This window comes from Nerophis lumbriciformis, linkage group LG13, assembly GCF_033978685.3.
Source record: "Nerophis lumbriciformis linkage group LG13, RoL_Nlum_v2.1, whole genome shotgun sequence".
Classification (NCBI taxonomy): Eukaryota; Metazoa; Chordata; class Actinopteri; order Syngnathiformes; family Syngnathidae; genus Nerophis; species Nerophis lumbriciformis.
In genome coordinates, this window is record NC_084560.2 from 41,516,389 (window position 1) to 41,530,420 (window position 14,032).

At 42.1% G+C, this 14,032-nt stretch overlaps 1 protein-coding gene across 2 annotated transcripts in view; it reads right to left on the reverse strand.

The window, feature by feature from the left end:
• Nucleotides 1-6,629: 6,629 nt before the first annotated feature.
• Nucleotides 6,630-14,032, reverse strand: part of nyx (nyctalopin) — a 9,836-nt gene continuing 2,433 nt past the window's right edge. For both annotated transcript variants that reach the window (XM_061970518.1, XM_061970519.1), the window contains 3 exons: nt 10,348-10,634; nt 9,959-10,263; nt 6,630-7,709 (listed from right to left, as the gene is read on the reverse strand). In XM_061970518.1, the coding sequence (XP_061826502.1) occupies nt 6,911-7,709; nt 9,959-10,263; nt 10,348-10,634 (1,391 nt within the window). In that variant the 3' untranslated portion in view covers nt 6,630-6,910. The remainder of the gene's footprint in view (nt 7,710-9,958; nt 10,264-10,347; nt 10,635-14,032) is intronic.

Here is a 14,032-nt window from a genome sequence, read left to right on the forward strand (position 1 = left end):
GGTTTTTAGGTGCGCCTTATAGTGCGGAAAATACGGTAATTTTTCATATTTTGAATTCTTTTGAAAGGCTTACAAAAAAACTACATTTGAATTGTAATTCCATGCTATTGACAGGACTATTAATTTTAATGAAGTTAGCTTACCATGTTTACAGTATGATAATTGTGATAGAAATGTGAATTTTAGGCACAGAATATTTTTTACAATTGAACAAGGCAGTAGATTATACAAGCTTGGACAGAAAGTTAATAATGACACCAAATTTTTTTTTTAATGGAATTGTTTAGTACTGTTTTACCATTTGTTTACTGTAAAAAGTGTTTATACTTTCAATTAACAAATTGAAGTCTTGTGAAAGGTTGACAGGATAACTGGCATTAACTGTCAAAATAATTTCAAACTATTGAAGTTAGCTTACAGAATAAACATGTCAATCAACCCATATGATTTTTGCTGTAATATTTTTGTTTTGAAAAGTCACTGTGAGTGATAGAAAAGTGATGGTTTTAGCAACATTTTAACCTACTGGCTACTAGGTTTTTCTGATTTCAAAAGTTGGCAGGTATGTAGAAATATCCAAAACATGTCTTACTTTTTCGAGAATACAGTTGGAGTATTACAAGAAGGGTAAAATGGGAAAAGAGTTTTGAGCGAACAAAAGTGAAATATAACGTTATAAAAACTAAAAAAAATTGTTTTTTGCTGACGCATGCTGCTTTACCTTCACCCCGGATGTTGCCAGACAGGAAGTGTCACATCATCACGGACCTCGTGGGAAACAAGTACAACATTTCAAAAGTGTTCCTATGAGACATTTTGACAATTGACTCAAACATTGTGATATTTTTCAGGTTCATCTAAACCAGGGGTCGGCAACCCAAACTTGTTGAAAGAGCCATATTTGTACAAAAAACAAATCTGTCTGGAGCCACAAAAAGTTAGAAGCCTTATATCATACTTGTCAACCCTCCCGAATTTTCCGGGAGACTCCCGAAATTCAGCGCCTCTCCCGAAAACCTCCCGGGACAAATATTCTCCCGAAAATCTCCCGATTTTCAGCCGGAGCTGGAGGCCACACCCCCTCCAGCTCCATGCGGACCTGAGTGAGGACAGACTTTTTTCACGACGGTAGGACAACAGGGTGACAAGAACTAAATCATCCAGACTAGAGATAAATTGTATTATGTTTATCTTAACTAAAAATAAATATATTTATTAATTAAAAAAAAAAAAAACTCAATACATTTTTACTATATTTTGCTAAAAACATCAAAATTAATTGTATTTTTATTTGTATTTTTTCTGACTCCTTATTACATCCAGCCATAGAATTATACATTAAAATAAACATATTTGAAATAATTAATTTTAAATTATCATAATAATTCATTTAAAATGACCATATTTAATTCTTAAAATAATTGCTTGTTTATCAACAACTTTAGCATTTTATTCATTACATTTTGAAGCTCTCAGAAGCCAAGTTATGTTATATTCCTTAAGATTTATTTATGCCAGTTTGAAGTATCAATTATCTAAACACAGTTTTGTTTGCATATTTTCAGGATATATATATATATATATATATATATATATATATATATATATATATATATATATATACATATACATATATGTATGTATATATATATATATACATATATATATATATACATATATATATATATATATACATATACATATATGTATGTATATATATATACATACATATATATATATATACATATATATACATATATATATGTGTATATATATATATACATACATACATATATATATATACATATATATATATATATATATATATATATATGAAATACTTGACTTGGTGAATTCTAGTTGTCAATATACTACTCCCCTCTTAGCCACGCCCCCAACCACGCCCTGCCCCACCCCCGACCACGCCCCCACCTCCCGAAATCGGAGGTCTCAAGGTTGGCAAGTATGCCTTATATAAGTTTTATGTAGGTAAGTTTTTCAGAGGGTGAGGTAACTCCTGGAAATGACAGGCTTAAAACTGCCAAAGGTAAAGATGAATGTGCCCAAGTTAAAGGAATTGGCAATAAATTATAATTGATTTATAGCAATCTTTGCAAGCTGGGTAACGTTTGCTGTGGTCTGGAACAACACGGCACACAATCAGAAATGCAGCCAATATTACATACAGATAATGTGTCATGAGACGTGCAAATATACATTAAATACACAGAGGACATATGTTAAATTAACTCAAATATAGCTGCAAACGAGGTGTAATGGATGCAATATGTACACACAGCTGGCCAAAATAGCATGGATAATTAGCACTCAACGCAAGTCAATAACATTAACAAAGCTCACCTTTGTGCATTCACGCACAGCATAAAACGTTTGGTGGACAAAACGAGACAAAGAAGGAGTGGCATGAAACACGTCTTTCAGTGGCAGCGTCGGAGAAAGTTGTACATGTAAACAAACTATGGTGAGTTCAAAGACAGACAAAATGAGTAGGACAAAACGGCGCTGGCCAAATAATCTCATCAGTGAAGCATGTTTAGTATAAACAGTGGGATTTCTAACAGTTAGGAAGGTTTGTGTCATGTAAAGCGACTTTGGGTACTGTTGCGTTTTGGACCAGTTGTTCCTCCCAGGGAATTCAAGTCACAAGTCGCTCCCAAGCTCTTTACGACACTTAAAGCTGAGTTGAAAAACCACCAGAGACAGAATAGGTATTTTGTTGTATATTTTCAAAGCTTTGCAGATATACATTTGAGACCAGTCCGGCATAGAACATTCTATCGCGCCGCCAAAATGGTCTGTCTTCCCGACCCCAAAACCCTCTCTCCTCTCTCCTCTCCCTAGTCAAAACACATGCTAGTCAAAATACATTCCAAAGAATTCAAGGTTAACACACACAGTTTACTTGCAGAGAAACAGAAAGAGAATAAATGGAAAACACGAGCTGTTTTCAAATAAGACTATGAAAGAAAATAAGTAACACTAAAATTCGGATATATGTAAATATCTGCCTCCGACAGTACTTAGAAAAGCGCTATATAAATCCCAGTTATTATTATTATTATTATGTTTGTTCTCCTACAGAAAATATATCAAAACAACATCATTTTCAGTCATCCTTTTCCATTTTTGAAAAAGCTCCAAGGAGCGACTAGGACAGCGCTCGAGAGCCGCGGGTTGCTGACCCCGGATCTAAACGATGCAAGCAGGTGATTGATTGGTCACAATGCAGAAGTCTGCTTAACGAGATGACAAAGATGAAAGAAAAGAAATGTTCCAATGTTGGACATAAAAAGATGAATGTTTGACAGCACTAAAACAAATGTTCCAATGTTGGACATAAGCATACTTGCCAACCTTGAGACCTCCGATTTCGGGAGGTGAGGGGGGGGGGGGCGTGGTTGGGGGCGTGGTTAAGAGGGGAGGAGTATATTGACAGCTATAATTCACAAAGTCAAGTATTTCATACATATATATATATACATATATATATATATATATATATATATATATATATATATATATATGTAAATGTGCTTTATAAATAAAGTTTGATTTGATTTATATATATATATACCGTATTTTCCGCACTATTAGCCGCACCTAAAAACCACAAATTTACTCAAAAGCTGACAGTGCGGCTTATAACCCGGTGCGCTTTATATATGGATTAATATTAAGATTCATTTTCATAAAGTTTAGGTCTCGCAACTACGGTAAACAGCCGCCATCTTTTTTCCCCGTAGAACAGGAAGCGCTTCTTCTTCTACGCAAGCAACCGCCAAGGTAAGCACCCGCCCCCATAGAAGAGGAAGCGCTTCTTCTTCTACTGTAAGCAACCACCCGCCCCCGTAGAAGAAGAAGAAGCGCGCGGATATTACGTTTCATTTCCTTTGTGTGTTTACATCTGTAAAGACCACAAAATGGCTCCTACTAAGCGACAGGTTTCCGGTTCATGAAAAGACGCAATCTCTCCATCCGCACACGGACTACTATTTCACAGCAACTGCCTAAAGACTTTCAAGAAAAGCTGGCTACTTTCCGTGCATATTGTAAAAACAAGATAGCTGAAAAAAAGATCCGGCCAGAGAACATTATCAACATGGACGAGGTTCCACTGACTTTTGATATTCCTGTGAACCGCACTGTGGATACAACGGGAGCACGTACGGTGAATATTCGCACCACACGGAATGAGAAGTCATCCTTCACTGTGGTTCTAGCTTGCCATGCTAATGGCCAGAAACTGCCACCCATGGTGATATTCAAAAGGAAGACCTTGCCAAAAGAGACCATTCCAGCCGGCGTCATCATAAAAGCTAACTCGAAGGGATGGATGGATGAAGAAAAGGTGAGCGAGTGGTTAAGGGAAGTTTACGCGAAGAGGCCGGGTGGCTTTTTTCACGCAGCTCCGTCCATGTTGATATACGACTCCATGCGCGCCCACATCACGCTGGTTTTTAATATATTATTAAAGTTTGACTGACCTATCTGACTGTTTTTTTGACATTCCCTTTAGCGCAGTTAGATGCGGCTTATAACACGGGGCGGCTTATAGGTGGACAAAGTTTTGAAATATGCCGTTCATTGAAGGCGCGGCATATAACCCAGGGCGGCTTATGGTGCGGAAAATACGGTGTGTATATATATATATATATATATATATATATATATATATATATATATATATATATATATATCCTGAAAATATGCAAACAGAACTGTGTTTAGATAATTGATACTTCAAACTTGCATAAATATAACATGAATATAACATAACTTGGCTTCTGAGAGCTTCAAAATGTAATGAATAAAATGCTAAAGTTGTTGATAAACAAGCAATTATTATATATTATTATAAATAAATATGGTCATTTTAAATGAATTATTATGATAATTTAAAATTAATTATTTCAAATATGTTTATTTTAATGTACCGGTATAATTCTATGGCTGGACGTAATAAGGAGTCAGAAAAAATACAAATAAAAATACCGTATTTTCCGCACCATAAGGCGCCCTGTGTTATAAGCCGCGCCTTCAATGAACGGCATATTTCAAAACTTTGTCCACCTATAAGCCGCCCCGTGTTGTAAGCCGCATCTAACTGCGCTAAAGGAATGTCAAAAAAACAGTCAGATAGGTCAGTCAAACTTTAATAATATATTAAAAACCAGCGTTCTAACAACTCTGTTCACTCCCAAAATGTACGGTAATGTGCAATCACAAACATACGTATATCAACATGGACAGAGCTGCGTGAAAAAAGCCACCCGGCCTCTTCGCGTAAACTTAAACTTACCTTAACCACTCGCTCATCTTTTCTTCATCCATCCCTTCGAGTTAGCTTTTATGATGACGCCGGCTGGAAAGGTCTCTTTTGGCAAGGTCTTCCTTTTGAATATCACCATGGGTGGAAGTTTCTGGCCATTAGCATGGCAAGCTAGAACCACAGTGAAGGATGACTTCTCATTCCCTGTGGTGCGAATATTCACCATACGTGCTCCCGTTGTATCCACAGTGCGGTTCACAGGAATATCAGTTGCTGTGAAATAGTAATCCGTGTGCGGATGGAGAGATTGCGTCTTTTCATGAACCGGATACCTGTCGCTTAGTAGGAGCCATTTTGTGGTCTTTACAGATGTAAACACACAAAGGAAATGAAACGTACGGTGATATCCGCGCGCTTTTTCTTCTTCTACGCGGGCGGGTGGTTGCTTACAGTAGAAGAAGAAGCGCTTCCTGTTCTATGGGGGCGGGTGCTTACCTTGGCGGTTGCTTGCGTAGAAGAAGCGCTTCCTGTTCTACCGGGAAAAAAGATGGCGGCTGTTTACCGAAGTTGCGAGACCGAAACTTTATGAAAATGAATCTTAATATTTATCCATATATAAAGCGCACCGGGTTATAAGGCGCACTGTCAGCTTTTGAGAAAATTTGTGGTTTTTAGGTGCGCCTTATAGTGCGGAAAATACGGTACAATTAATTTAGATGTTTTTAGCAAAATATAGTAAAAATGTATTTAGTTTTTTTTTTTAAATTAATAAATATATTTATTTTTAGGTAAGATAAACATAATAATACAATGTATCTCTAGTCTGGATGATTTAGTTCTTGTCACCCTGTTGTCCCTCCTGTAGTGAAAAAAGTCTGTCCTCACTCAGGTCCGCATGGAGCTGGAGGGGGCGTGGCCTCCAGCTCCTGCTGAAAATCGGGAGATTTTCGGGAGAATATTTGTCCCGGCAGGTTTTCGGGTGAGGCGCTGAATTCCGGGAGTCTCCCGGAAAATTCGGGAGGGTTGGCAAGTATGGACATAAGAGGAAAAAGGCTGGCAGGTTCCAATCAATCCGAGTGTTTCGTCGCTCCTAATCCTCGCAGCTTTAAATCAGGGATTTTGTTTTTTGTTTTTGTGTTTTAATATATTTAAAAATCCACCACGCAGCATGTGAAGTGCTGCGGGGGGAAAGTGTCTTCAAGACGTGTAGCGAAGCCTGCGGCATTTACCACGTGGAAAAGTTGCTCGACGACGATCTCAGGCCGTAATCCTTCGAGGAGGCGAGGAAAAGGAAACATTTTGGGTTTTTTTCCACTTTTTATTGCCATTATTTAAAATATATATATTTGAGGCGACCACAGCAGCATCAAGACTACGAAGCGACACGCGGACGGCATCAGAGTGCAGGAATCCCCCAAATCCACAGTCTGGCATATGTCAATCACAGCCCCCGCCTTCATCAAGTGGGAGGGGGACTCACATGATGTAAGAAGATTAACGGCGAGCAAGAGAGAGAGAGAGAGAGAGAGAGAGTGCAGGAAAGAACAGCGGGCGAGAGAACATCTGTCAGTGACAAAGAACGCTAAAATGGACGCCTCGAAGCTACTCCGTCAGGGAAGTTCACGTACAAGAAAGTCCCGCGCCGGCCCAGACGACGAGCCATGCCGCGAGAGACCACGTTCTTGGACAGCAACGCCGGTCCGCCCCCGCCGACAGCTGTCCGTCTACGGGGTCCGCCAGCGTCCCGTTGCGAGCGCCCTGTGTCCCGTTCCCCATCTCCTCGCGGAGCTCCTGCTGCAGCAGCTTGGACAGGAGGCTGTTGAAGCGGTTCTCCGTGGTGGACGCCACCTCCGAAGACACCGTGGTCAGGTTCAGGTCCGCCGGGTCCACGCAGGTGCCGTTCACCTTGGTAAAGACCACCTGGCCCAGATCCAACCCGGCGACGGAGGAGGGCGCCGAGCAGCGGATGTCCCGCACCAGCTTGTAGTTCTCCATCCAGTCCTTGAGCCACTCCAGGGAGCACTGGCACTCCCAAGGGTTCTTGAAGAGATAGAGGCGGCCCAGGAAGTAGACGGGTTGGAAAACCGGGAAGGGGAGAGTGGTGAGGTTGTTGCTGTTCAGGTGCAGCGTGATCAGGCTGGTCAGGTTCTCGAAGGTGCCCTCCTCGATGTAGAGCAGCTGGTTCCGGTCCAGGTAGAGGACCTCCAGCTCCACCAGGTCGCTGAACCAGGTCTTGGACACGTTGGTCAGCCGGTTGCCGCCCAGGTTGAGCATCTTGAGGCGGCTCAGGCCCTTGAAGGCCTGCCGCGGCAAGTCGGACAGCCGGTTGTCGTTGAGGTAAAAGTTCTCCAGGCGCACCAGGTCTTGGAAGGCCTGGTCGTGGATGACGTTGATGCGGTTCTCTTGGAGGTTCAGGTACCTGCAATCAGGAGACACGTTGAGGAGTTTCAAGAACATTTCGGAAACCGCAATTAAAGACCCTTTTCCAACAAGAAGTACACTTCTTCAGTTCAGTTCGGATCCGTAGTTTCCATTTCAGACTTGCTGTTCTTGCAGTCTTCATTCGAGGGAGGTCTACCTTGAGGAGCCCTGGTTCTCCACCTGCTCCAACCAAACCCATCGAGTCCCACAGAAAGACGGCAACACGGTCCAAGTCTCATGACCAAGAACTCCTCTAGTTCCACAAGCGACCCTCTAAAAGGAAATAATTAAAGTCCAAGGGTCCCCTTACTTTTCATGTTGTTATGTTACAGCCTTATACCAAAAATTTAATAAATCCAATTTTTCCTCAAAATTCCACAAACAAGACCCCATAATGACAATGTGAAAAGGTTTTTAAAGAAAAGTTTGCACATTTTAAAAACTAAAAAATCCCATGGACATAAGTATTCAGACCCTTTGCTCAATACTTCATCCTCAAGTCTTTTTGAATACGATGCCACAAGCTTGGCACACTTATCTTTGGGCAGTTTTTCTAGTCTAGGCAGAACCTCTCAAGCTCCATCAGGTTGGATGGGAAGCCATTTTCCGACCTCTCCAGAGATGTTCAATGGGATTTAAGTCTGGGCTCTGGCTGGGCCACTCAAGGACATTTACAGAGTTGTCCTGACGCCATTCCTTTGATATCTTGGCTGTGGGCTTAGGGTCGTTGTCCTGCTGAAAGATGAACCGTCGCCCCAGTCTGAGTCAAAAAGCACTCTGGAGCAGGTTTTCATCCAGGATGTGTCTGTATATTGCTGCATTCATCTTTCTCTCTATCCTGACTGGTCTCTCAGTTCTGAAAACCATCCCCACATCATGATGCTGCCACAACACTGATTCACTGTATGGATGATATAAAAGACCAGATACTTTTGTTTCCCATGGTCTGAGAGTCTTTCGGGTGAATTTTGGCAAACTTTTACTAAGAAATGGCTTCGGTCTGGCCACTCTACCGTAAAGGCTTGATTGGTGGTTTGCGGCAGAGATGGCTGTCTTTCTGGAAGGTTCTCCTCTCTCCACAGAGGAATGTTGTAGCTCTGACAGAGTGACCACCAAGTTCTTGGTCATCTTCAAGGCAGCAGATATTTTTCTGTACCTTTGCCCAGATTTGTGCCGCGAGACAATCCTGTTTAGGAGGTCTACAGATTGTAAGTGCCATTCTTAACCATACCACTGACCCCAACGTTGCAGGGAGTTGAAGGCACGTCGGTTTAAACCACACCATGACCGACCAAACACGTCTAGTTCTGGGGTGACCCTAAACCACAATTATGGTCCCATAGACTTACTTAAGGCGAACAAAGCCCAGCAGAAGGTTGTTCCGAACCATACCACTAACCCTAACCCTGCAGAGAGTTGAAGGCGCCCGTTCTGGACCACACCATGACCAACCAAACACATTAAGTTCTGAGGTAGACCCTAAACAACAATCACGATCCCTGAGACTTACTTAAATAGGTAAAGCCCTGCAGAGAGTTGTGGACACCCGTTCTAAAGTTTGGGGGTGACCCTAAACCACACTCTTGTTCCCATAGACTTATTTAAAGCGAACGATGCCCAGGAAAAAGTTGTAGGTGCCATTCCAAACCATACCAATCCAAACCATACCACTAATTCTAAGCCTGCAGAGAGTTGAAGGCACCCGTTCTGAACCACACCATGACCAACCAAACACATTAAGTTCTGAGGTAGACTTTGGGTGTGACCCTAAACCACAATCATGGTCCCATAGACTTACTGAAAGCGAATGATGCCCAGAAAAAAGTTGTAGGTGCCATTCCAAACCATACCAATCCAAACCATACCACTAACCCTAACCCTGCAGAGAGTTGAAGGCCCCCGTTCTGAACGACACCATGACCGACCAAACACATTAAGTTCTGAGGTAGACTTTGGTGGCGACCCTAAACAAACAATCATAGTCCCTGAGACTTACTTAAATAGAGAGTTGTGGACACCCGTTCTAAACCACACTATTACGGACCAATCACATTAGGTTCTGGGGTAGACTTTAGGGGTGACACTGAACCACAATCATGATCCCATAGACTTACTTAAGGCAAACCAGGCTCTGCATTGTTGTAAGTACCCGTCCAGAACGGGTACTTACAACTCTGCAGGGCCTGGTTTCTTTAACATTTCGCTCTGGGGTGACCCAAAACCACAATCATGGACCCATTGACTTACTTCAGACTGCCCAGGCCCAGCAGAGAGTTGTAGGCCACCGCCTCAATCTTGCTCCTCTCCAGGTAGATGTGGGTTAGGTTTTCCATACCCCGGAATGCGCCGGGGATCCTGCGGAACTTGTTTTGGAAACAGAGCAGCTCCTTGAGCGCCGTCTGCTCGATGAAGATGCGGTCTGGGATGTTGAAAAGGTTGCAGTCGGAGAGGTCCAGGCGCACCAGCTTCTTCAGTCCGGTGAAGGTGCGGGTGTGAAGGTAGCTGATGTACTCGTTGTGCGCCATCTTCAGCTCCACCAGGTTGGCTAGGCCCTGCAGAACAAGCGGAGTACATTTAACAGACAAGACCCCCGTTGGAGACCAACTCTGGTGGTCCTCAGGATTCTGCTGGCGGACCTTGAAGGCTCCAGGCGTGATGAAGGAGATGTTGTTGTGGTCCAGGGAGAGAAACTTGAGGGACGGCAGGGTACCGAAGGCCTTCTCCGACAGGAACTTGAGGCTGTTCTTGTCCAGGTTGATGGCCGACGCCTCGCAGGGGAACTCTCTGGGCAGCTCAGCGAGACCGGAGCGGTCGCACAGGACGCTGCAGCTCTTCTCCTGCGTGCAGGAGCAGGACCGGGGACACGCCCGCACGCACGCCCAGCGAGACAGCGCCGCAGCAGGGAGCAGGCACAGCAACCAGACTGGAGGTCACAAGTTTTTACTTCATATTACAATTTCACTCTCGGAAATAGTGGCTGGGGGAGAGGGAAGTCTGGACTTCTCTGCTTAGGCTGCTTCCCCCGCGACTCCACCTCGGATAAGAAAATGGATGACTCTCGTAAAATCACAACTTTCATAAAACTGGAATCTCAAAAAGTGCAATCAGGACTTTGACATGAAAATAAATCTTTTGGAACATTTGTTTTGTCATATTACAATCTCCATCCATCCATTTTCTACCGCTTATTCCCTTTGGGGTCGCTGGAGCCTATCTCAGCTACAATCGGGCGGAAGGCCGATTACAATCTTCCATCCATCCATCCATCTTCTTCCGCTTATCCGAGGTCGGGTCGCGGGGGCAGCAGCTTAAGCAGGGAAGCCCAGACTTCCCTCTCCCCAGCCACTTCGTCCAGCTCTTCCCGGGGGATCCCGAGGCGTTCCCAGGCCAGCCGGGAGAGATAGTCTTCCCAGCGTGTCCTGGGTCTTCCCCGTGGCCTCCTACCGGTCGGACGTGCCCGAAACACCTCCCTAGGGAGGCGTTCGGGTGGCATCCTGACCAGATGCCCGAACCACCTCATCTGGCTCCTCTCGATGTGGAGGAGCAGCGGCTTTACTTTGAGCTCCCCCCGAATGACAGAGCTTCTCACCCTATCTCTAAGGGAGAGCCCCGCCACTCGGCGGAGGAAACTCATTTCGGCCGCTTGTACCCGTGATCTTGTCCTTTCGGTCATGACCCAAAGCTCATGACCATAGGTGAGGATGGGAACGTAGATCGACCGGTAAATCGAGAGCTTTGCCTTCCGGCTCAGCTCCTTCTTCACCACAACGGATCGATACTGCGTCCGCATTACTGAAGACGCCGCACCGATCCGCCTGTCGATCTCACCATCCACTCTTCCCTCACTCGTGAAAAAGACTCCGAGGTACTTGAACTCCTCCACTTGGGGCAAGATCTCCTCCCCAACCCGGAGATGGCACTCCACCCTTTTCCGGGCGAGAACCATGGACTCAGACTTGGAGGTGCTGATTATTTTGTCATATTACAATCTTATTCTCCCAAAATAATGACTTTTGTAATATTGCACGTTTTTGACTGATGACTTTGTTGCAACATTTTTCCTGTGATTTCCTGTTTTTAAGATTGCAGCTTTTTTCTTCTAGAAACATTCCATTGGCATGAAATTACTTTTTGTAATTGTACTGTAATATATTCTTGTAAAATTGACTTATTACGAAGTTTACCTCATAATACAAAATGTACTATTGTACCTTTTTCTCATAAAAAATATTATTTTTGTAATATACATTTTTTTTAATCATAAATAACTTTCATAATATTCCTCACAGAATTACTGTTTTTTTTGGTTTTGTTTTTTAAACTTCTAATGTTAGAAGAAAAAGAAAAAGAAAATCATTTTTATTTTTCTTCTAACCTTATAAGTTTATTCACATAAAATGATGACTTTTGTTTTGTTTTCAGATAATATTGTTTTGTGATTTCTTGCCATATGATTATTTGTTGGGGAAAATGTTGACTTTTTTCTTAACGTTGTAGCTTTTTCTAAACAAATACTCCATTATCGTAAAATTATGCCTTTTTGTAACAATATATTCTTGTCAAATTTAGTTTATTATTATGACTTTTACACCCATCCATCCATTTTCTACCGCTTATTCCCTTTGGGGTCGCGGGGGGCGCTGGAGCCTATCTCAGCTACAATCGGGCGGAAGGCGGGGTACACCCTGGACAAGTCGCCACCTCACCTTTTACACCCATAAAACAAAATGTACTATTGTACCTTCATCCCGTGAAAACTGTTTTTGTAATATTACTTTTTTTTTTATCATGAATAACTTTCATAATGTTAGCACTCTTCCTCGTATAATTACTATTTCTTTATTTTTCTTCTAATATAAGTTTATTCACATAAAATTATGACTTTTGCTATGTTGGAGTATAAGTCGCACCGGTCGAAAATGCATAATAAAGAAGGAAAAAAACATATATAAGTCGCACTGGAGTATAAGTCGCATTTTTGGGGGAAATGTATTTGATAAAAGCCAACAGCAAGAATAGACATTTGAAAGGCAATTTAAAATAAATAAAGAATAGTGAACAACAGGCTGAATAAGTGTACGTTATATGAGGCATAAATAACCAACTGAGAACGTGCCTGGTATGTTAACGTAACATACCTTCTTTATTATGCATTTTCGGCCGGTGCGACTTATACTCCGGAGCGACTTATATTCCGGAAAATATGGTAGCTGATTGGAGAGCTGGCTTCCGCAGCTAGTGAGTCCATGACGATGACTTCTGTTTTGTTCGATCAGCCGTTTTACTGCCGTTTTACAGACACCGTTTGGAAATAATTAAGGTATGTAAATTAACATTTACAAAATATTTCTGTCTAAATAACTTTTTTCGCAACATATATATATATATATATATATATATATATATATATATATATATATATATATATATATATATATATATATATATATATATATAATATAAGGGACAAGCGGTAGAAAATGGATAGATGGATGGATTCTTTATCTCATAACTTCGATTTTTTTTTAAATCTCATATTATGATCTCATAATCTCGAATATTTATTTTTTTTGTCTAATAATTAAGAATATTTATTTTTATATAATAATTTAGCTTTTTTTTAAATAATATAATTTACGACTTTTTAGAAAATGGATGGATGGATGGACTTTTTATCTCATAATTATGACATTTTATCGCAGAATTTAGATTTTGTATTTAATAATGATGACTTTTTACTTCCTGCGACGAGGTGGCGACTTGTCCAGGGTGTACCCCGCCTTCCGCCCGAATGCAGTTGAGATGGGCTCCAGCACCCCCCGCGACCCCGAAAGGGACAAGCGGTAGAAAATGGATAGATGGATGGATATATAAGGGGAAAACAATTATCTAAAATGTAGTGGGTGTGGCTCTATGATCCGGACAAATATGATACTGGTGCAAAACGACAGATGTTAGGATAACGTCACCTATTCAAAATAAATGCACGGCAGGAGAATAGTTGTATACTATTAGTAGGCGATTAGTTGGGTCTTTCAACCAGCAACCCAGAAAGACCAGACTTTCCCATCATTTTTAAAGTGCATATGTTGACAGGTATGTCTGCTTGGAGCATACTTGCCAACCCTCCCGAATTTTCCGGGAGACTCCTGAATTTCAGTGCCTCTCCCGAAAATCTCCCAGGACAACCATTCTCCCGAATTTCTCCCGATTTCCAGCCGGACTTAAGGCACGCCCCCTCCAGGTCCGTGCGGACCTGAGTGAGGACAGCCTGTCGTCACGTCCGCTTGGCCAACCAAAAAGTAACCACAGAACACTATA